This window comes from Pelophylax lessonae (assembly GCF_965119305.1).
Source record: "Pelophylax lessonae genome assembly, chromosome: 3".
In the NCBI taxonomy this organism is placed as follows: Eukaryota; Metazoa; Chordata; class Amphibia; order Anura; family Ranidae; genus Pelophylax; species Pelophylax lessonae.
In genome coordinates, this window is record NC_138770.1 from 599,910,003 (window position 1) to 599,934,007 (window position 24,005).

The 24,005-nt window shown below is 41.6% G+C and overlaps 1 protein-coding gene across 1 annotated transcript in view; it reads right to left on the reverse strand.

Moving 5' to 3' along the window:
- GALNT14 (polypeptide N-acetylgalactosaminyltransferase 14) overlaps positions 1-24,005 on the reverse strand; it is a 773,014-nt gene that overhangs the window by 130,991 nt on the left and 618,018 nt on the right. The window contains exons 6-9 of the mRNA XM_082252551.1: positions 18,319-18,440; positions 17,751-17,838; positions 9,584-9,668; positions 7,875-7,978 (exon numbers count right to left, since the gene is read on the reverse strand). Of these exons, the coding sequence (XP_082108677.1) occupies positions 7,875-7,978; positions 9,584-9,668; positions 17,751-17,838; positions 18,319-18,440 (399 nt within the window). The remainder of the gene's footprint in view (positions 1-7,874; positions 7,979-9,583; positions 9,669-17,750; positions 17,839-18,318; positions 18,441-24,005) is intronic.

A 24,005-nucleotide genomic window follows, 5' to 3' on the forward strand; every position in this document is an offset into this window, starting at 1 on the left:
CAGCAATCAATGACCATCAAGGCGCAGTAAAATGGAAAATTACATTTATTATATGATAAAAGCACAAACAGCAAATAAAGTAGCCGCTCACATTAAAGAACACTATACTCCTTCCAGCTAGTGGTGCAGACAGTTCTTCAGTGGGTGGCCTTGCCCGACATGTTTCCAGCTAGTGCCATTCCTATTGGGGCTTCTGTGCCTTGCTGTGTCTCCATTCCCCCTGTGATCTTTAAATGCCGTGGGTGGAACGTCACTTCCGCCCACAGCGCCATCTTGCCGTGGTCCGTGACGTAATTTCCGTCCACACAAGACCGGAACTGGAAGTAGTCTCGGGCGCCGATTGTGTGCAATACACTCAGCCGTATCAAAATGAATGACACAGGGAAAAAGTATTTAACACATGAAGAAAGGGAGGTGAAAAAAGCCATGAAAGTCAAGACACCAGCTGAAATCTATCAGTAATTAAAAAGCAATCCTGCCTCTTGTCAGTGCAATTAAATATCAGCTGGTTCAGTCTCAACTGATGGCCTATAAAAAAGGTGTCTCATTACCAAGATGTCATACAAGAAACATCTCATGATGGGTAAAAGCAACGAGCTCTCTCATGACCTTCACAACCTTATTGTAAAACATTTTGATGCCTCTGGTTACAGAAGAATTTCTAAACTTCTGAATGTTCCAGTGAGCACTGTTGGAGAATTATACCATAATCCAGCCATGACCAGGTGCTCCTCGCAAGAGATTTGACAGAGAAATGAAAATCATTTTTACAAGAGTTGCCCAAGAGCCAAGGACCACTTGTGGAGAGCTTCAGAAAGACCTAGAATTAGAAAGTACAATTATCAAAATTATTTAAATTAATTTTTTTAATTAAATTAATTTAAAGAAAACAATAAGTAATGCACTCAACGACCATGGCCTATATGCACGCTCCCCATGGAAGACTACATTGCTAAAGAAAAAGCATGTTGAAGCTTGTTTAAATTTTGCTGCACAACATTTAGACAAGCCTGTGAAATACTGAGAGAATATAGTCTGGTCAAATAAGACCAAAATTGGACTCTTTGGATGCCATAATACAAACCATGTTTGGAGGTCAACTGGCACTGCCCATCACCCCAAATCAACATACCAGCAGTGAAGTTTGGAGGTGGGAATATAATAGTTGGGGGGGGGTTCAGCATATGGTACTGGCAAACTTCATGTAATTGTAGGAAGGATGAATAGAAAAATGTACCAAGACAAAAAAATGTCTGCCATCCACCAGGATGATGAAGATGAAACAAGGGTGGACATTTCAGCAAGACCATCATCCCAAACACAGAGCCAAAGAAAGTCGCAATTGGTTTCAAAGAAAGAAAATAAAGCAGCTAGAATGGCCCAGCCGATCACCTGACTTGAATCCAATAGAAAATCTGTGGAAAGAACTAAAGATCAGAGTTCATAGAAGAGGCCCACGGAACCTTCAAGATTTGAAGACTGTGTGGAAGAATGGGCCAAAATCACACCTGAGCAACTAGTGACTAGTTTCTCCATACAGGAGGCATCTTGAAGCTGTCATTACCAACTTAGGATTTTGTATGATGTATTAAATAAATTTATTAGCGCGTTTAATACTTTTTCTCTGTGTCATTCCATTTTATTATTTTTCTATTTTATTACACATAACTTCATTTCTGAACATATTTATTTTAGTTTCTTTTTATGTATGGATGGATTGCATGGGTTGTTACCAACATGTGGTGAAAATTGAATGTCAATAGCACCTTTAGAAATATATTTATCTAGAAATATAGGGGCGTGTTTAAGACTTATTTTACCCGCTGTATATATACAGTATCTCACATTTTTGTAAATATTTTATTATATCTTTTCATGTGACAACACTAAAGAAATGACACTTTGCTACAATGTAAAGCAGTGAGTGCACAGTTTGTATAACAATGTGAATTTTCTGTCCCCTAAAAATAACTCAACACACAGCCAATAATGTCTAAACCGCTGGCAACAAAAGTAAGTACACATCTAAATGAAAATGTCTACATTGGGCCCACAGTGTCAATATTTTGTGTGGCCACCAATATATTTCAGCACTGCCTTAACCCTCTTGGGCATGGAGCTCACCAGAGCTTCACAGGTTGCCACTGGAGTCCTCTTCCACCCCTCCATGGTGACATCATAAAGCTGGTGGATGTTAGAGACCTTGCGCTCATCCACCTTCCATTTGAGGATGCCCCACAGATGCTCAATAGGGTTTAGGTCTGGAGACATGCTTGGCCAGTCCATCACCTTTACCCTCAACTTCTTTAGCAAGGCAATGGTTATCTTGGAGGTGTGTTTGGGGTCTTTATCATTTTGGAATACCCAGTCTCCGAAGGGAGGGGATCATGCTCTGCTTCAGCATGTCACAGTACATGTTGGCATTCATGGTTCCCTCAATGAACTGTAGCTCCCCAGTGCCGGCAGCACTCATGCAGCCCCAGACCATGACACTCCCACCACCATGCTTAACTGTAGGCAAGACACACTTGTTTTGACCTAAACCCTACTCCTCACCTGGTTTCCATCACACATGCTTGATACCATTGGAACCAAATACGTTTATCTTGGTCTCATCGGACCACAGGGCATGGTTCCAGTAATCCATGTCCTTAGTCTGCTTGTCTTTAGCACTGTTTGCAGGCTTTCTTGTGCATCATCTTTAGAAGAGGGTTCCTTCTGGGACGATAGCCATGCAGACCAATTTGATGCAGTGTGTGGTGCATGGTCTGAGCACTGACAGGCTGCCCCCCCCCACCCCTTCAACCTCTGCAGCAATGCTGGCAGCACTCACAAGTCTATTTCCCAAAGTTAACCTCTGGATATGATGCTGAGCATGTGCGAGGTCTGTTCTGAGTGGAACCTGTCCTGTTAAACCACTGTATGGTCTTGGCCACCATGCTGCAGCTCAGTTTCAGGGTCTTGGCAATCTTCTTATAGGCCATCTTGTATGTAAAGCAACAATTATTTTTTTCAGATCCTCAGAGTTCTTTGCCATGAGGTGTCATGTTGAACTTCCAGTGACCAGTATGAGAGAGTGAGAGCGATAACACCAAATTTAACACACCTGCTCCCCATTTACTCCTAAGACCTTGTAACACTAACGAGTCACATGAGACCGGGTAAGGAAAATGGCGAATTGGGACCAGTTTGTACTGTTCACTTAGGGGTGTACTCACTTTTGTTGCTAGTGGTTTAGACATTAATGGCTGTGTGTTGAGTTATTTTAAGGGGACAGCAAATTTAGAGCGCCCGCCACGGACTTCATAACATTGAAGTCTATGGCGCTCGCCTCCGGGTCGCCCCAAAGAAGCTCCGGACCCTTTTTCTAAGTCGGAGCGACTTGTGTCGCTCCTATTAGAACGGGTCCGCAGCTTCCCTATGGAAGGCGACCTACGGCGACCTGTGAGGCGACCAGGTCGCCTCACAGGTTGCCTTAGTGTGAACGGGGACTCATACAAGCTGTACACTCACTACTTTATATTGTAGCAAAGTATCATTTCTTCAGTGTTGTCACATGAAAAGATATAATAACATATTTACAAAAATGTGAGGGGTGTACTCACTGTACAATATCTCACAAAAGTGAGTACACCCCTCACATGTTTGTAATTTTTTTTTTATATCCCAATAAGCCTATATTGATTGGTTTGTGCAAAAGTTATAGCATCTACAAACTATAGGATGTATTTTTGGAATTTTTATTTCTTTCTTTTTTTACTAGTAATGGTACTACGGGATTGCAACGTTGCGGCGGACAAATTGGACACTAACTGACACTTTTTGTGGACCAGTGATACTAATACAGTGATCACTGTTCTAATAACACTGGCTAGGAAGGGGATAACATCAGGGGGCGATCAAAAGGTTAACCTAGTGCCTAGCCAGTACTTGTGTACTGTATGGGAGGTGCTTGTATTAGGGGAAGGCATTGATCTATGTCCCTGTTTTGCAGGAACACAGGATCAATGCCTTCCCTACTGACAGAATGGCGATCTGCCTTGTTTACATACTGTCTAATAATCGGTAGGTGCTGGCAGACATTGAGACCGCAGTACCCGCAGATCAGCTCCTGCTGTGTATGGGAGTGGGTCGTCGGTGGCACGCATGCGTGCCCCAGACCCAGGAGTGCAGGATCACATACTAGGTATGTTATCCTGTGCAACAGAACCGTCTTTCTGCCGTATAGGTAAGATATACGGTTGGCAAAGGGATTAAGTGAGATTGATGGGATAGGTTGTATCCTAGGCTAAAAAGTAAGTTTACCCCTCCACATCCACAGCAATAAACCAATCCAAACAGATAACCGTTCTTTGGAGAAAGTATAACTCACCACTGCCTGGCCTGCCTGGGGAAATTATTATAGCACCAACAGTTTGTGCAGTGCTTTACAATAAAAGGGAGGCAGTACACTTTCCATATAATTCAATACAAGAGGGTTAGGAGGTCCTTGCTCGTGAGAGCTTACAATCTAGTAATGTTAATGCTTATTTGTCCGGTGATTTTTTTTTTTTTCCTCAATTTCAGTTCAGCAAATTCTCCAAGCTTGAGGCAGGGTCTGGCCTTAAGGAATAATATTAATGTATAAGTAAAGGCAAAACTTTTTTTTTTTAAAATTTGGATAGAATGGAGAGGGAATACAATACCTGTTGGATTTTTATTGCTGTCTTTGTCCCCGTTAGGGAAAATCGCCTTCTCTATTTTTCCTGTTTACCATTATCATTGAAATTAAACAAAAACCAAAATTTTGGGTTGTTCACAGATAAATAATAGAGGCAAAGTCTTGCAATGGGGACATCAGTGTTGGTATTCCCTTAAATTACAGGCATTTCCTCTAATTTTCTCTTTGAGCTATGAGACAGGAAGTGATGGAAAATCTTCCCAATTGAACACGGATGGCAAAAAAAAAAAAAATACAAACTCACAGGGGTAACTTATAACTCTCCCTTACTCTATCCATAATGAAAAAAAGTTTTGCCTGTTATTCTAACCTCCGTCTTCAACAGCTGGGTAGACAACCACTATCCACTTCGGCCTGATAAACATACCTCCCAACTTTTTGAGATGGGAACGAGGGACACCTATTATCAAAAGTATGTAGGCATAGGACACACCCCTGCCACGCCCCCTTATAGGAGAATTATACAAAAAAATGATTAGTTAAACCCACAAGTGCTTTTTTTACCACTACCATTCCTTTAGATTGTCTTTTGAAATTGACAAACGCAGCGATTTATAATTTGGATAAAAGGTTTTGGCACTGGAAAACACTGTTTGAAAGATAAATAGTGCATTTTATATACAACTATAAAGATCAGACCAAAATAAGGGACAAATAAAGAGGAAAGAGGGACTTTGTTCCAAATAAGGGACAGTCCCGTGAAATTGGAAACAGTTGGGAAACATGCAGATAAAGCCTCTGTTGGTGCATGCAACAAACTACAATGGGGGAAAGTAGTGGGAACTTGCCCTTTGGCCAAACCCATTCTCAACATCAGGGGTTCGGGGAAAGGTCTGGCCCGTGAAGAGTCTGTACCTCTTGTAAAGTCTTATAGCGCCTGCCGGTGACACAGTTTTCCTACCTTGTCAAACTTCACTCCATTGACTGCTTTGTACATAAGCTTTCTGGACTTACTGTTCAATCTCAGCTTGCTGATAATGATTGCTGACCAGTGCATGTTCTTCTAAAATCCAAGACCCTCATACCTGTATCAGCTGTGTGCTAAATATCTGCTATGCCCATATGACAAAGTCCCTCCAATTCTGCAGTCCAAACTCCCCACTTTAGGCCAAAAGGTCTTGCTTCCGCTTGACAATAAGTTTGCTATCTGTCACATTTGATATTTAGGAAAGCATAGTTGTCTAATAATTATTGACTGAAACATATTCCTCTTCCTAATGATGACATAATGCATGCTGAAACATATATTACCATAACTGGCTTTTTAGCTGTATTTTATCTGCGTCAATACCATTTTCTATCGCAGCGAGATTAGCGAACCAGTTCAGGATTGCCCCAAGGAAACATATTGATTAATGTGCGCCAAAAATAAGAAGCCATTTGAATTGATTTACCTTTTTTATAAAGTCAACAGCATGATTTATGTATTTTCTATACTTGTAAAATTCCCACGTACCTCTTGGTAAATAGCAATCTGTTTAATGAGCTTTCACGAGACAGGGAATGAATATTTAATAATTCATTTTTTACGAGAGCTTTGAATAACTTTATATTACGTCTGCATATTTACAGGCTTCAGACTATGATTACTCTTGTTAAACTGCAATTTGCTCTGCAAAGTAGAACAGTAGTTACAGTTACTAAGTTGTATCGTACCTAAGAGCCTTTCTGTTCTCAAGATAGATATGAAAAAAAAATCAGCTTTCCATTCTACACTACAAATACCAGCATAGTGCCCACTAGCTAACAACAGAGGGGTATACAACCCCAACACCAAAAAAGTTGGAACACTGTGCATAATCTACATAAATGGGCAATTGCTACTGACTTGTACTAAAATGTATGGAAAATGCATGTACATTTCCATCCATTTTAGTCACGTTTTAATGTGCACTGATGTCTGCTGACATACATTTTAATATCTGTTGAAATGCATGCACAGTATTATGGGGTGAACAGGACACATTGGAAATGATTGTTTTTCAGATGTCCTTCCATTGATATGTGTTTTATAGCTGCACTAAAATGCAGATCAACGAACTGGTATGAATGGGCACAAAAACAGAATGGAATCATTTTCAAATCTCATAAACCCATATTTTATTCACAATATTAAACGTATCAAATGTTGAAACTGATAAGCTGTACCATTTTATAAAATAAAAAAATGAAAAAAAATAAGGTTGTTTTGAAATTGATGGCAGCAACACGTCTTAAAAAAGTTGAGATAGGGCCACAGAAAGCTGGCAAATAAAGTGGTACTAACAACGAAGAGCTGGAAGAACATTTTGCAACTATGGTAATTGGAAACAGGTCAGTAACATAATTGGGTATAAAAAAGGGCATCTTAGAGAGTCAGAGGCGTTGATTTACTAAAGGCAAATAGACTGTGCACTTTGAAAAGTGCAGTTGTACTTTTAGGTTTAGGAATAGTGTTTAGGTTATTGGGATCAGGAAAGGAGTTGGCCAGAGTCTGAGCATGACATCTGTGATCAATGTTGCCCTTGCCGAGTGATTCACCTTTTCAGAGTACCAGGTTCCTCTAATAATTAAATAAGGGTGCAAGTAGGTACCTGGAGGTGTCTACACTACACTGTACACTGGCAGACAGCTATAATGACCACAGATTCTCCTTACATTTCACTCTGCTTTAACAGATTGACTTGTGGGTCCTTTCCTTTCTACTAAGAATTAAAGGAAATCTATGGACACAGCATACACTTTTGTTTTATAACACCAGCATTGTAATCATAGGCGTGCGCACAGGGTGTGCCGGGTGTGCCTGGGCACACCCTAATCACCTAGGGCACATTAGCATTATCGCTCTGTTTGCCAGTGAGGAGATGGGAAAGATCTCCCTCGGACCTGCTCTGCCATAAGAGAAGTGCCACACACTTCTATTTCACTTTGCCAGCAGGGAGAGTAATGTACCGGGGCCATGTACATGTAGGCAAACACATGCATGTGTATTTAAACTTTGGGGTGCACACCCTAATGCAATAGGCTGCGCACACCTATGATTGTAATAACAATACAAACAATAGTTACAGTATATATGATAATTCAAAATGATAAGTAATAGAAGTAGGCTAGAAATAATTAAAACACAATGCTTGAATTAGGTTGGATGGATAAGGTTTCATTCGTTTCTTACCAAAATTCTCTCCTCCCCAGATGTCCATGGCCGTGTCATATTTCCCCAAATGAATAAACCAGGATTTGTCGATTACAAATAGACCTCCGGCTATGACAGGAGTCCTGTGATTTAAGGGCAAGAAGTTGCATCAGTCGATCATGTCAGAAAGAACAGTCAACTGGGAGAAAACCTGAGACATTCCAAGCATCACCCTGCACTGCCCAGTTGCATTGTTTTGGTTGCCTTAAGGCTCCGTTTACATCTAGGCGTTTTTGGGCGATTTTCTGCTCTAAGCCTCAGCTCTAAAAACGCCCAAAAAGACAAATCCCATTCATTTCAATGGCCCCTGTTCACATCTGAGCGTTCTGTCCCCTTAATCAAAACGCCTGTCACTCAATAAAGTACATGAGCTTCTTTTTTGGCAGATTACACGTGTTTTATTTTTTTTCATTGTTCACTTGTCAACCTAAAAATGTCTGCACAAAAACGCTGCAAAAAACTTCTGTAAAATGCCTGTAAAAATAGCAACGCTTAGATGTGAACGTGAACCTATCCGCCATTTTGTCTTAAAGCGATTTTGGCATGTAATTACGCTTGCTGTAGGGTTTTTAAATCTGAACCCCAGGCAAACACAGTCTGAATACACAGTAAAAATACACAACTGATAAACTCTACATCTATAGCTGGGGTTTTTTCGTCAAAGGATTTGCTAAGATTTTGTCCAGTAAGTACTGAACTTTACACAGCTCTGCCACACAGCACAGCCAGGTAGTTGATCTTACCTTCTCTATTAGGCTTCATGTACACCCTGCCTACATTTACTGCGGCCGTGGGGAAATGCACTGCTGTGTTGCCGCGTTTTGTGTTTTCCTGCGGCCCGCAATCAAAACGTTCTTTTCCTGAATGCAATTCTTTCGTGTTCAGGAGAGGGGCGGTTAAACTTCACCTAAACCCGACGGCTCCTAAACTCTGCTAAAATGCTACGTGTACATGGATGGACACATAGGGGTTGATTTACTAAAGGCAAATAGACTGTGCACTTTGCAAAGTGCAGTTGCACTCTGCAAGTGTAGTTGCTCCAGAGCTTAGTAAATGAGGTAAAAGTTTGGGCAGGTCATTCAGTACTCACGATCCTGTTTTCCCAAAATCCTCTGCCCAACAGCTCCACTGGTCATCACACTGGATCCTCTGCAGCCCAGCTCCAATCCTGGTCCCTAGGCTAACCGCCTGGACCACCTTCCTCACTCTGCAGGAGGAGAGACAGCCGTCCACCTCCTCCTGGCACTTTGCTCCTGTCAAAAGACCCCTGTCTCATGCTCCCTACGTATTTATCGGCAATCCCAGGATGCATTGCAGCAATGCCCTCCCACTGGGACTGCCATAAAACATGATGCATCACTGGCTAGGTTTCCTCCACTTGTCCAACAAGCTCCCTCATTGGACACAGTGGGGACACTCCCTCAGACCCAATGAATCCCACCTGAGAACATGTGACAGGCCAAACTGACAGATCAGGCTCTCCTTATAAGCAGAAAGAGCCACTTTATGCATTTACCTAGCACCTACCTAGGAGGGTGCTACATACATATAATATTTTCTTAATGAATAAAGAACTGCAATAAATGTTTTTTTTTTTTTCTATATTCACCTAGAATTAACCTTTAGGGATTCGGAATCACACAAAGTCTTAGATTATAATTCTTTTATACCAGAGATATCTGACTCACCTTATTGGCTCTGTAGGATCTGATCGTTTAGCTTTTTGCTCCATTGAGAGTTGTTCCCATTTAAAGTGCAAACTCCAGTCAAATCCTGAAAAAAAAAAAAAAACAGAGCAGAATAATATTCTTATTATGATTCTTTCCAAGTATGGCAAGCATGACACAAACTGTATATTGATTTTATACCAGCTTTACAATATACTGCTGATGGGATGGTAGGAAGGAGAATTGGTCATCTAACAACCCATCTTAAATAACCTTATATACCATACCTTAACCTGTATGAAAAAACACATTATTTTTTTTTTTTTTAAATAAAGGCACTCGGACTACAGATTGGATAAAACGGCCGCGGCTTCTTTATTGACTGGTATTCAAAAATAACATAACCATCTTTATAAATATCAATATAAATAACAGACCAACCCAGTCATAAAAAACTCGGGTTGTCATTCACAGAAGATCAAAACAATTGATCAACATCCACCATACATCACCAACATAAATCACCAATATAATAAAAGTACACGTCCCCCTCAAACAGAGGTGACCCAAACCAGTCAATTTATTAGAAGCCGCGACAAACCAGGGGAGGGGGGGAGGGGAAATCCAGATGAAAGGTATGAGGAGATTGAGCCCCTGAGGGGCGGGAAGCCCCTTAAATATGCTTCTCCCTGAGGTAACCTCCACCCCATAGGCTGAGGTGAGCGGGCGGAGAGAGGGGCTCATTCGCTAATTCCCTTGAGAGAACCACTAAACTGCCTGACAACTACCTGTTTATCTAAAAGACCCCACTAAACCTGCCTGGTAACTCATCCTGGCGGGAAAACTAGCTGAGCTATGGACCTCATTCACTAAACTAAAACCCTGCTCTATTTCAGTTTTAACCCTTCCACCATCCCATATGAAAGAGGGGCTAATTTAGCCCCCTTTCCAATATTTCTTAAGATTCCATGGCATACTGTATGTTATTTAGTGGCTGTAAAACGTCCCCTTGCAGGCCAATCGCTCTGAATATTGTCTCAATGTTCTGCATGAATAGTAATTATCCATCACTATGATAATTGCCTCTCCAGCCATTAGTGTAAGAGAAGGGGGTGAAGTCAGGTTTTGGATCATGGGAGTGGTCTTGAATTTAATTCCATAGTGTCATGTGACTGTAGGTAATGTAAAGGACCCCCTATGTCACATCATGTGTGCTTTATTGAATTTCCCTTTCCTTTTGGTTCACTTTAAAGTGGCATTAAACCCAAAATCAAACAATTATTATATTGCAGCTTACCAATTCTTTGATGTGGTGGCTGCATTACTTTTCTTTTTTGGGCTTTCTTTCATTAAGTTGCACCTGGTAATCCAGCCAGTAAGTCTGTTGTTTCTCGACAGAGCAAGCTTTCCTGCAAATGTAACACTCAGAGTGTCGAGACAAACCATTTAACACTGACTGGGCTGCTTACAATGATCAGCATTTATTTATTCATAAAATACTTTATCCTAAAAGAAAAAAAACTATTGCTGTAGCTATTTGTCTAACTTAGCCTTGAGTTTGGCTTCTATTTGTTAGTGTATCTAAATCTGCTAGTTCATCTAACACTCTCCTCTCCCCAGATTGACAATGCTACTGTCCAAAGGTGCCCCCCTCTGCTTCTTCATCAAGAGTGGACGTGTGTTACTGCCCAGATCACCAGGTGAAAACAGAGAGAAAAAAGCATAAAAAGACAAAACGAATGGAGCCATCACACCTAATGATTGGTAAGATTCAATATACAGTGCTCTCCATCCAACCTCACTGAGCTCGAGCTGTTTTGTAAGGAGGAATGGGCAAAAATGTCAGTCTCTCGATGTGCAAAACTGATAGAGACATACCCCAAGCGACTTACAGCTGTAATCACAGCAAAAGGTGGCACTACAAAGTATTAACTTAAGGGGGGCTGAATAATTTTGCACGCCCAATTTTTCAGTTTTTTATATGTTAACAAAGTTTGAAATATCCAATAAATTTCGTTCCACTTCATGATTGTGTCCCACTTGTTGTTGATTCTTCACAAAAAATTACAGTTTTATATCTTTATGTTTGAAGCCTGAAATGTGGCAAAAGGTCGCAAAGTTCAAGGGGGCCGAATACTTTCGCAAGGCACTGTATACAGTACATGGTTTTGGGTTTATTACCATTTTAAAGCTCCTTATGCCTTTTTGGCTTTGGTGCACATTAAATGGAGCTTTTCTCTTTAAATGTTTAAAGAGTATTTTCTCTCTTACTCTTCCTTTTTCTCCTCTGTCGTTCTCTAATTTTTCTTTACTCTTGGTTTCTTTGACGTGCAAAACTAAAAATCTTGGGACTTAGTATCTAGCAGTGAGGAACACCCCACAGCAATGTATGTGAACATTTGTATCACATATGTACCATAAAATATGTATTTTATTCTAAACACATCCTGTAAAATACACCCTTGTATGCAATTTCCAAATGGATACATATTTTACTGTATGAATTGTTGTTGGGTGTTCCTCACTGCTACATTCAAAGTCCCAAGATTTTTGTTTTTACATGAGTTTATTGAGGGATGGTAGCTGTTGAGGATTTTTTTTTATATTTGACAACCTTGATTCCACCTCTTTTATTTGTGATTATTCTCTCCATTTCTTTGCTATTTTGCTATCTTTTAAGCTTTCTCTGGGTCGCTTCCTTCCATCTCTCCCGTTACTTCATCTCTCTTTCTGTCTCTTCTTTATTGACTCTTCCTGTTAGGATGGTCCTTCTGGCTGACGTGCGCGACATGCATGTGTTAAAGTCACTGCGGGGCACACATCTGTTTAATGCGTGCCCCAAGGCCTAGTCCTGCTAACAGAACCTGACCTACAATAATGCCCCTCTATTACCAACCCAGCTTGCCTTGGGACCTTCTTTATATTCTTCTTATCTGTTATTAAACTTGACCTACCTGTTGCCTATGATCTTGCTGTTTTATTACCGGTACCAACCTCAGCATACAACTTCAACAACACTTCTGCTTGTTGTCCTATTCCTGATCTGTCTGCCTGTTGCTGAGCCAGGCTTGTACTTCAACAATGATCCTGCTTGCCACCATTGGCTTGTCTTCAAGCTGTTGATCCTGGTCCAAAACAAGATTCCTATACAGTGTTCAAGTGACACCTTCTATTCTTTGACCCACAACTGATTCCTGCAACCACAAGCTTCAGGTAATTGAAACTAGACATCACTATTGCCTCAAGTCATTCACTTGGCACTGGTGTCACTCCCCATCACTAAATGCCTTTTTATTTTTTGGGCTGGAGATGCAAATGGTGTCTATTAGATATTGGAGAATTTCCTTTGTTTACCCCTTTCCTTTCTCTATCTCTCCCTTCTCACTTTTTGTCTTTTTGTATCTCACCTAATGCCCACCCTCTGTCTTCCACTCCCTGTTAGGGCGCTTATGCAGCAAGTGCTAATTCCCACGGGTCAAGCGCTCATCTTCATGCGCATGTGCAGGGTTATGAGTATAGAAAACTAACAAAACAAGCAAGAATGCACGCGCACATGAGCATTGGTGCATATGTTTGCCTGTGTGCATCAGCCTATTTAAAACCAAGGTCTGTCTAGCCTCAGTGTTGGATTGCCTTCAGCTCTAGTTCCTGTATCACAAGTCTGCTACCTTGTTCCTAAAAAACTAAGTACCTGCGCTGCTTAAACCAAAACCATTAACATCAATTATACTAATTAATAAATATCATCATAAAGTGCTCGTGCAGATAAATAACTGTGCAACTGTGCATACAAATTTAGTGTCACACTAAATATAAATAACAACATAAATATAAATATATTCCAAAAATAATCTCATATGTGTAACATATCATATATCAAAATAAATATAAAATTAAAAGTTCATAGCAATTATAATCTTCCAAACTGAATAAAGTGCAAGTCTCTTGTGCTCATATAAGTGCTTCGTGCTCAATAAATATATGAATAAAGTGCCGGTGCTCAGTCCTAGTGAGTTGGTGCTCCCCTCTCGGTTCCCCACTCACCAGAAGCTGAGAGAAATATCGCCTTAAAACTGGTTTTATGAGGTGAACACCTCTATGGATCGCCAACAGATACAAGCTGTAGATCTCCTGTGCCTCTATATCCAGGTAATTATCCAGGTAATGCTCCCGGCTATGTCTGACACATTTCTTGAAAAACCCCTGCCTGTTTTGTCTGTTGCTCACTTGTGTTACCAACCGAAGCTTGGACTTCTGACCATGATTTCACCACTGACTTGGTACCCTGCTGCCAGCACGTTACCGACTCCTTTCTGTTCCTGACCTTGAACTTGATCATGACCCTACATCTGTCTGCCTGGCTGCTACTGAAAAAAGTTGGTGACCTGACTCTACACCACTACTGGAAGGACTTTTGCATTTCCAAGCTTAAGTTCACTACCCCAGCTTCCTGGTACCTACCCTAGAAGTCCCTATCTCCACTACCAGGGGAGCTTGGACAGGAATTGCGCAAGAGGCCACACATACCAGGCTCCACAGTCAGTTACATGACACTGTCACCCAACTTTTTCTTCCTTCCTCCCTTTTGGTGCCCTCTTTTGCTTTCCCTTTTCTGCCCTACCACCTCCCCCATCATTTTTTTTCTTGCTCTCTTTTCCTCTCTCTCTCTGCTCCCAAGTCAGTTACAAATTGTGTCCAGCTCCTCTGTAATCTCTATGCTCTCAGGTTATTATATACACCATTTGTTGGGAGCAGGTGTGAGAGCTTTGCCCTCAGCTTCCAGAGTTCATTGAAGCATTTGATTAAAAACAAAATCTTTCTCAAATCAGTAAAACTTGCTGACTTGAAGGAGAGCCCCACCTATGGCATAAAATATAGTTTATGAGCAAGGTAATATTGAGTCTGTTTGCACTGACTTCATTTTAAAGTTCATAGTCTTGAGGACTGTCATTTTGACCCTGGCTTCTCTAGTTAGTGAATTGCTATACTGGAACTAGCTTATGTAATGTTCACACCTTCTCCACCTCAATGGTTGCATGCATGTTCCAAGTCAGTATCTCATTATGTGGAGAAGCCAATGTCAGGAGTAAAGCTGCAGAGCCAGTATGTTTAGGTCAGTAAAAGCAGCTATCATATGGAACACAACCACCAAGCATGTTCCTAATTACTAATTTTTCCTTGCATATGGACTGTTGATATCAGCTTCTGAAAGTGTTAGTAGTACCCTATCATGCTGATCTAATGGATTCAATACTTTCCTAATAGCTGGCCTAGAACAAGTATGCAGATTGTTGCTAGGTTTAGCCCTGCATCTAATTCTGCGTGCTGATTGTTTTTCAGAGGTGTTTGACAGGTGGTGAGGAGGCGATGTAATGGGGCGTTTGCAGTGCCTTCCAATTCACTTGAATAGGTTGCCCTCGGAAAGGCTTGGCGCGCTTACGAGTTATGACATGGATCATTTTTGCAGTGGGAGTAAAATAAAGTTTGGCAACCATGGCATATGAACACCCCTGTTCACTGCCATTGCAGATAATGGAGGGATGGTTGGGGAATGCCTTCCAACCACTAGTCTAAAGAGCTCACGATTCGTTTTTCTGTATTTAACTACAGGAATACAAAATCTGGAGTGTGGTTGATCAGTGTCCTTTAAAAAGCCTTATTAAAGTGTATGTAAACCCCAATTTTTTTTTATCAATTTAGATGGCGTGGAGAAGGGATAGAACACCTTTTGGGTTTTTATGAGCCTGGACAGTGTTGCATTCCCCTTCTTAAACCAGTTGTAAAGGCATAAGGTTTTCTTTACCTTCTGGCATTCTATGTAGGAAGGTAAAAAAACCTTCTCGACGCAGCTCCCCCCAGCCCCCCTTATAATTACCTGAGCCTGATCTCGATCCAGCAATGTGCACAAGTGCAGAGGCTCTCTCGACTCTCTCTCTCTCCTCATTGGCTCAGACACAGCAGTGGGAGCTAATGACTCCCACTGCTGTCAATAACAGCTAGTGAGGATGGAGGGAGGGGCAAAGCCAAGCAACACTCTGAGTGTCTTATAAACACACAGAGGTGGCCTGGGATCGAGCACGCAGGTATGCCATGATAGGAAGTGGCTTCTTTTGGTGGAAAAGCAAGAAGAGAAGAAGCCAGGACCACTGGCAGGGGGACCAGAGAGAGGAATATAAGGGCTGCTCTGTGCAAAAACATTTCACAGAACATGTAAGTATGATGTGGTTGTTACTTTCAAAAAATAATACTACCTAATGAATACCTACAGTACTCTATTCCAAACTCAAAAATAAAAAAAAAACAGGTTTTGGCTGTAGATGCACCTTAAAAATATCATGTGCAACGCTACCCTCGCAGAAGCTGCTGGATCTTGAGTCCCCCTATTCCTTCACAGTCAGGCAATATGCTTTTTCATCTTGCATCCAGACATAGTAGAATCTCACACAATTCTGACACTTGCAAATACTACCAGCCCACCTGGCTGCTCTGAGGAATGCCTAGGAGTAGGGATTGGGATTTAGCTCAACACCATCCCTGGAAAGTTTGCTATGCCTGGCAAGCACGCTGGGTGTGCTGAGGTACTCACACTGTTCCTTGTTTCCTGCTGAACTGGGCAAAACTTCTGTTCAGGCCTCCAACTGTCCAGATCCTCCCATGCAAGCCAGGGCATCTTCTGAAAAGGCCCAAAGGTAACAGAGATCCCTCTCTTAGGCTTCCTCTCCTTTTCCTCAGCTCCAGCCTGGAGGCAGAGCCTCCAGCCCCAGGATCCCCCCCCCCCAGGCCCAATGACAGCAACCTCAGCACTCCATCTTCCACTGACTACCCTGCTGGCCAGGCTCCAAGATATTTAAGGGCTGATCCAGCCTGGGTATTCCTGGGGATTGGCAAGATTCCTTCAAGTATGCAGTTCAGGACCTCCTGGCCTCCGCCTGCTAACTTCTAGAAGCTTCTCCAAGCCAAGGGGGGGGGGGGTACAATAGACCTGCCCTGTGGAACCCTCCAGCCTGACCTGGAGTAACCCGGCCCAATATCAGTCTAACACAACTACCATGTGTCAACAAAACACATTTCTGTACACTATTTGCACACTAGAGGGTGCAAAAGATGCCTAAGCATTTTTATTATAATTTGGCAAATAGAAAATCATGAAAAAAAAATGTGCTATACTACACAAACCAATTTTTAGGAGTTAGCACTACTGCATCCATTTACAGGGACCTTAAAAACAAGGTATTCATATATGGTTGTGTAGCAAGTCATTTTGATTTAAAAATGAGTATGCTATTTTTAATATTCTAATCTGAATATGCTGGTTTTAGATCAAAGAGAATTTAAAAAATCTCTGTAAAATGAAATCAGCTATTACAGAGGGAATTTTATGTTTTTGATAGATACGTGCTTTAGAACTAACGAAACAAGTTTTATGGTTTTAGGAGTCCAGTCAATTAAACAGAAATGGTATTAAATTATTATAGCATGACGCTAGAGAATGAATTACTATGTAAAATATTAATGAAAAAAATACTGTGCAAACCTTCCTATCTGATATATAATATAAAGAGAAAAGAGGGAGAGCGAAAGAGAAGGGCAGAGATTGATTCTAATGCTGGTCATACACTAGTAGATTTTCGGAAGAGAATATTTCTATGAACATTACTATGAAAATTCTTTCAATAAATTGATGAATGTCGTTTGAAAATTTCACCTGCTTTTAACTTCTGATTTTAAAATGAATGTAATTCATAAATAAAAACCACATATACTATATATGTTCGTCTGAGACATGTTTTTGTCCTATTCCTTCAAATTTTCTCATGACCGTGGTCGAAAACAAACATTAATTTGACCCCACTAACTATTAGAAAATTGAAAGAACATTTCTAAAACAAAAATTTTTAAACAAATATCGATACATGTATGGCTAGCATAATCCTTTCAAACTGCATCTAGAACTTAGAAAAAAAAGTTTAAACTGCCCAATAGCTGGAAGGAAAGAGTATTAGAACCATAATTTGCTCAGTTGTAGACAGTCCCAGATTTAAAAAACAGAGGAGGTAGGGCATAGCTCCTTGTGGATGGGAACTCTGTTGTGGGAGGGGTTAGCACAATGCAGGGGTGGGTCAGATCTACTGAAATATGCTACTATTCTGTTATATAGCAATGACTGCATATGTATAATTTATCTCACCTCCTCTTAGGTCCGAAGATGCAGCAATGTAGGCAAATGTGTCCAGATTTATGATGTCAATAACAGGACTCACCACACGGGTCGGGTTCTAAACAGAAAAATACATTTATAAGAACTCAGCATTGCAACAACACTTTGTGCCTCACTGAACACAGTATACAAAGGAAGAACCATTTATGTTGCCCAGAAACGTTTTTTAATTTTTTCTACTCAACACTGGTACCATAAATGGGACAGGCTGTTTTTTTGCTATGTAGGTGAGACAGTTTTTCTTTCAAGCACTTTGATTAATATGGACAAGTGTGACACAGAACCTCCTTCATTATCTATATTGGATGTAATAAGAACTGTCTGTGTAATTGATACCAACCAATCAGCTTGACTATTTTATGTTTCTGGGGCAGACTGGAAAATGAAAGGAAGACACTTATCATTGGTTTCATATTTTATTTTTAGACAGGTTTGTGCCATTTTTTTGTAGCCAATTTCAGTCCAGGAGAGGAGCCTGTAGAATTCTGCAGGCCAGGAGAGAAGGTTTGAGCTTAGCGATGACCTCTTTTTTTCTCACCTCTTTAATACGTTGCAGGAGAGGAGGGAGCCAGTCCTTATTCACTTCACAGTGGCTGTCCAGAAAAGTAAGAACTCCGGCCTTTGCAATGTCTGCCCCTCGCACTCGGGATCGGATCAAACCTGTGCAATAGAAAACTCCACTTAGCAAGGTCTGCACCATGTAACATAAGGGGTAATTTAAAGCCCAACTGCAGCCAAAACGTTTTGAATGTTGTTTGGATAGTGTGGGAAAGGCTTGTAAACTTTGTCATGTTTTTATTGTTGTTTCCATAGCTATTGAAGAGATTTTCCCTTACTTGCAGTGGGGTCACCAATACAGGAAGTGACCAAAATCTCTCCAACATGCGCACAGAGAGTAAGAAAAATATTTTGGTTGGAGTTTGACTTTAAAGTTAAATTCATCTCCTGACAATTTTTTTTTTCAGATTTAAGCTACTTTTACAATGCTGCCTTGCAAAAATGCGGTGAAAATGCATAGGCGTTTTTGACATGTTTTTACCAAGTTTTTGTAACATTTCCGGTGTGTTTTGCACCTGTGTAAAAAAAGACATGTGACTCAAAAACTGCACCAAAAACACAACAGAGGGTACGCTTTTGACGTGTTTTTGATGCGGTTTCTATTAATTTTATTAGGGGGTGAATTTTTTGTGTGTTTTTTTTATTGTACCAAACATGCACCAAAAATGCAGCAAGCAGGATTTTACAAAACACAGTGGACCCACAACTGATCAGTGTGAGTAGTTCCATAGGCTTTCATGGTAAAGCATTTTTCTTCTACTTTCTTAATGCAAAAGCAGAATGAAAAAGGGATCAGTGTGAAAGCAGCCTTAGAGTGCGGAAGGATAAAAACCTCGGTCTGTGTCCCCATAGAGAGATTTCCTCTTATGTCCTGTACTAGTGACATACATTGGCACCATTGGACCTTTGTTACTGCTAAATTTATGACAGAGATTTACCATAACCCAATACTGATTTATTATTAACCACAAAAGTAATTTTTAAGCAGAGCCAAAAATAACAAGATAAAAATATTTAGCCCATTAAAGGATAAAAAACATCCATATACACTGCTCAAAAAAATTAAAGGAATACTTTGAAAACATCAGATCTCAATGGGGAAAAATATCATGCTGGATATCTATACTGATATGGACTGGGTAATGTGTTAAGAACTAAAGAATGCCCCATCGTTTGATTAAAATGAAAATTATCAGCCGACAGAGGGCTGAATTCAAAGGCCCCCCTGAAAAATTAAAGTGAGAAAATGATGCAGCAGGCTAGTTCAGTTTGCTGAAATTTCATTGCAGCAACTCACAATGGTACTCAGTAGTTTATATGGTTGCCCTGACAACTTCAGGGCATGCTCCTAATGAGACGACGGATGGTGTCCTGGGGTATTTCTTCCCAGATTTGGACCAGGGCATCATTGAGCTCCTGAACAGACTGAGGTGTAACCTAGAGGCGCCGGATTGACCGAAACATAATGTCCCAGAGGTGTTCTATTGGATTTAGGTCAGACGAGCGTGGGGGCCATTCAATGGTATCAATTCCTTCATTCTCCAGGAACTGGCTGCATACTTTCGCCACATGAGGCTGGGCATTTTCGTACACCAGGAGGAACCCAGGACCCACTGCACCAGTGTAGGTTCTGATAGTATCCCAATACCTAATGGCAGTCAGGGTGCCATTGTCTAGCCTGTAGAGGTCTGTGCAGCCCTCCATGGATATGCCTACCCAGACCATCACTGACCAACCACCAAACCAGTCACGCTGAACGATGTTACAGGCAGCATAACGTTCTCCATGGAGCTCCTAAAAAATTTTGAAAAATAAATAAATAAATAAAATGATTGTAAAAAAAAGAATAAAAAATAAAGAAAGTAATACAAATAAACTACTGACATCAATCTCTGCCCTGCTGACACTGTCCACTGCCATATACAGTAAGTATATATATATGTGTAGCACCCTACAGGTAGGTGCTAGGTAAATGTATAGTGGGCCTTGTCTGCCTAAAAGCAGGGCCATGATTTCTTTTTGGTAGGGTGTCATGGCCTCCAGGTGTGTCTGCTGAGGGGGGAGTCTCCCCACTGGCTCTGTGAGGGGCTTTTCATAGGGCAGTGGAGGAAACCCAATCAGGGACATTTTCAGGCTTGTAACTACCCCAGAAGGCAGATTCTGCCGTGAAGGATTCTGAGAGTGGGTATAAGTTTCAGGGCAGTGCGTGACTCAGAGTCTTTGGTGGGAAGCAGAGTCCCAGGAGGTAGAGGACCACTGTCTCTCCTCCTGTAAGAGGAAGCAGATGTCTCAGGTGCTGCCTGAGAATCCAGAGAGTGCTGAGTTGAGCTGAGGGGGATCCGGTGTGCCGAGAACCAGCGGAGAGCGAGAGGATTCCAGTGCCAGGAAAGCCTACACAGGTCGTGAGTACTGAGGATTGACCCTGGGTGTCTGCCTAGTGTCAGTGGGGACCACTCCGGAGAATGTTCTAAGATCCAAGTATCAGCTAGCGGTAAAGGGGGTACCTGATCAGAGGACCCTGAAGTGATAGAGGGGGTACCTGCAGTTTGGGTACTGAAGAGTTAGTGCACAGTGTGAGTGCATTAGTTGAGAGTTGCAGCCATACAGGAATCCACAGCAAGCTACCTCAAGCCAGTGAAAGGCCGGAGGGAGTAATCAGTGACTTTTGAGAGCTAAAGCAGTGTCAGGAGTCAAATGTTCTACAGTCCTGGATCTTCTGGACTAAAGTCGGAGTTCCAGCACAGCTTTCAGAGATACAGTGTGTTCAAGCGTCAGTAAGCGTTGGTTAGCGTCAGCTGGCGTCAAGACAGCGCTAACGGACATTTCTGCTATAGAAGTCCCAGAATTGTACATAGTCGAGCCAAAGGTGTATCCCACTCATTCCCTTCTCCCATCCCCTAAAAATACAATAAAACAACCAAACAAAGATGCCGGTGTTGTCAATGTCTCATTTCTCACACCCAGGGTCGCAGCTCACATGGACTGGAGAGGTAACCGGTAACAATGGCAGACCCACATCAGGCCCAATGCCTGGAAAACCTGCTACATATATATATATATATATATATATATATATATATATATATACACACACACACACGCATGTGTGTTTGAGCATTAGCGGGCACACTCTAATGCGATAGGCTGTGCACACCTATGGACCGCGGTCTGCATTCATACAAGTCATTTGCTGCCTTTTCCTTTGTCCATTCAAGGCTGGATATAAAGTTTTTTTTTCCATGTAAGTGTAGCACCCTCCTAGATAGGTGTAATCAGTGTAGCTGTGTTTGATTGTTCTGGTCTGTTCTGAGTTTCAGTTTCAGTGGCTGCAGGATTGACTGCTTCCCCCTGGTTGTCTAGAATTGTTCTGGAAGTTAGTGGGCAGGAAGAGTCTAATCAGCTAGCTGAAAGCCTACATTGCTGAGAGTTTTTTGAAGCTGACTGAGGGGCTGTCATCTGAGGATCCAGTCTGGTACCACGGTGTGAAAGTGTCTGGAAGATTTTAGAAGGAGGCATCCAATAATCCACGGACATTAGTGAGTACAGACTGGTATGAGAGATCCTAGAGACTGGGTGCCGTTGCCTTCCTTTTTATGCTCAAGTCAGCAGGTGTAGAGGGGACATAGGGGTTGATTCACTAAAAGCAAATAGACTGTGCACTTTGCAAACTGCAGTTACACTCTACAAGTGCAGTTGCTCCAGAGCTTAATAAAGGAGGTAACGCTTCACTTAGCAAAGAATACCCAATCACATCCAAGGAAAATAAAAAAAAACTCTATTTTTTGCACATGATTAATTTAAAAAATTGTAAAATAAAATAATTGTAAACATTTTTAACATTTTTAAAATAAATTATCAAATTTTTATTAACCACATAACGACCGCCCACAGCAGATATACTGCGGCAGGCAGCCGCTGCTGGGCAAAGTGACGTAAGGGTACGTCACTCGCTCAGCGGCCTGTAGGGGGCGAGCACGCGCCACCGGAGGGACGCTCCTGCCCCCGCTCGTTCACTGAGATCCCAGCGCGAGTGACCGGCGGCTCCGATGTCCGCAGGTCACTCGTGATTTCCCGCAGGAGAGGGAGAAAGGCAGGCGGCTGATGTAAACACAGCCGTCTGTCATTCTCCCTGATGTAAGTGCAGAGACTATACCATCCTGCTATGTAGGATCGTATGTCTCTGTGGTTACATCACAAGCTATGCCCCCCCCCACAGTTAGAATCACGCCCCTAGGGACACATCATTTTGACAGTAACAGTGCATATGTATAGCACTGATTACTGTAGTAATGTCACTGGTACTCCCAAAAGTGTCAAAAATGTCAGTCAGGGGTCCGATCTGTCCGCCGCAATGTCGCAGTCCCGCAAAAAAAAAATCGCAGATTGCCGCCATTACTAGTAAAAAAAAAAACAATAAAAATGACGTAAATCTTTCAGGTAGTTAGTAAACGCAATAAATTTTGCGCAAACCAACCAAATACACTTATTGCCATTTTTTTTACCAAACATTTGTAGTAGAAAACAAATTGGCCTAAAATGTTAAAAAATTTTGATTTTTACATTTTTTTTGAGAATTTCATATAAAAAAAATGTGAAAAATATTGTTATTTTTTTCAAAATTGTCGCTCTTTTTTTGTTTATAGCGCAAAATATAAAAATTGCACTGTTACGTTTGTGTCTGCTAATAATGATTAGGCTGTATGGGGCCCCATGTTTTCTAACTGCAGCCCTGCCTATGGGGGTAGCGCTACATAAGTGTGCTATTTTAAATAAACTGTTATTGAGATTCTCCTTGCCAGAACAGTTGCAGGAGTTGCGGGGGATTTTTGCGATTTACATCCACCCATTCCATTTCCCACTGCAATTGCCATTGGAAAGCTTTACACATGGACTTATGGGCATTTTATATACTGTGCAGAGTGCTGTGTAAGCAGTGCATACAGCGTTTGCATACCTATATGTATTAATGTGAGATTCTCATGGGGACCCTGATGTAAGGGGGGATTTGTTATAAGGAGTCTGATGTAAGGAGGACTTTTATGGGGGTCCTGATGTGGGGGGTGACTCTAATGGGGATCCAGATGTAATGGGGGGCTCTGATGGGGACTCTGATGTAAGGGGAGCTTTGATGTAAGAGGGACTAATATGTAAGGGGGGACTCTGACATTAAAGCGGCTCTGATGGGGACCCTGATGTAAAGGAGGGTGCTGATAGGGACCCTGATGTAAAGGGGGCCTCTGATGTGAATTGTTTTGCGGCCTGTAAAAATTTGTAAAATATACCATGTGGCCTGCGCAGCTCTGTTTACATTTCTGGCCAAAGGCACCGGCACCAGGAAGAAGCCAGGGAGAAGATGCGGCATAGGAGCACTGAAAAACGGGTGAGTATCCCTGACTTTAGTTTCGCTTTAACGTCATGTGTGAACACACATTGGGTTAAGGCAACCCATCCAAAATGAATCGGCTGCCAATGCATCTTATCATGCTTAAAGTGGTTGTAAACCTCAGACATGAAATATGAACAAAGCATATACCTTCATAGTGTGTACTGGTCTCAATTAGGAGCACTAAGTGTAATTTCTGCCTGCTGCTTCATTCCTCTGCTATCAGTATGAATCACTTCTGACATGTTTTCCTGATACCGAGAGAAAAAAGGTGACAATGGAGG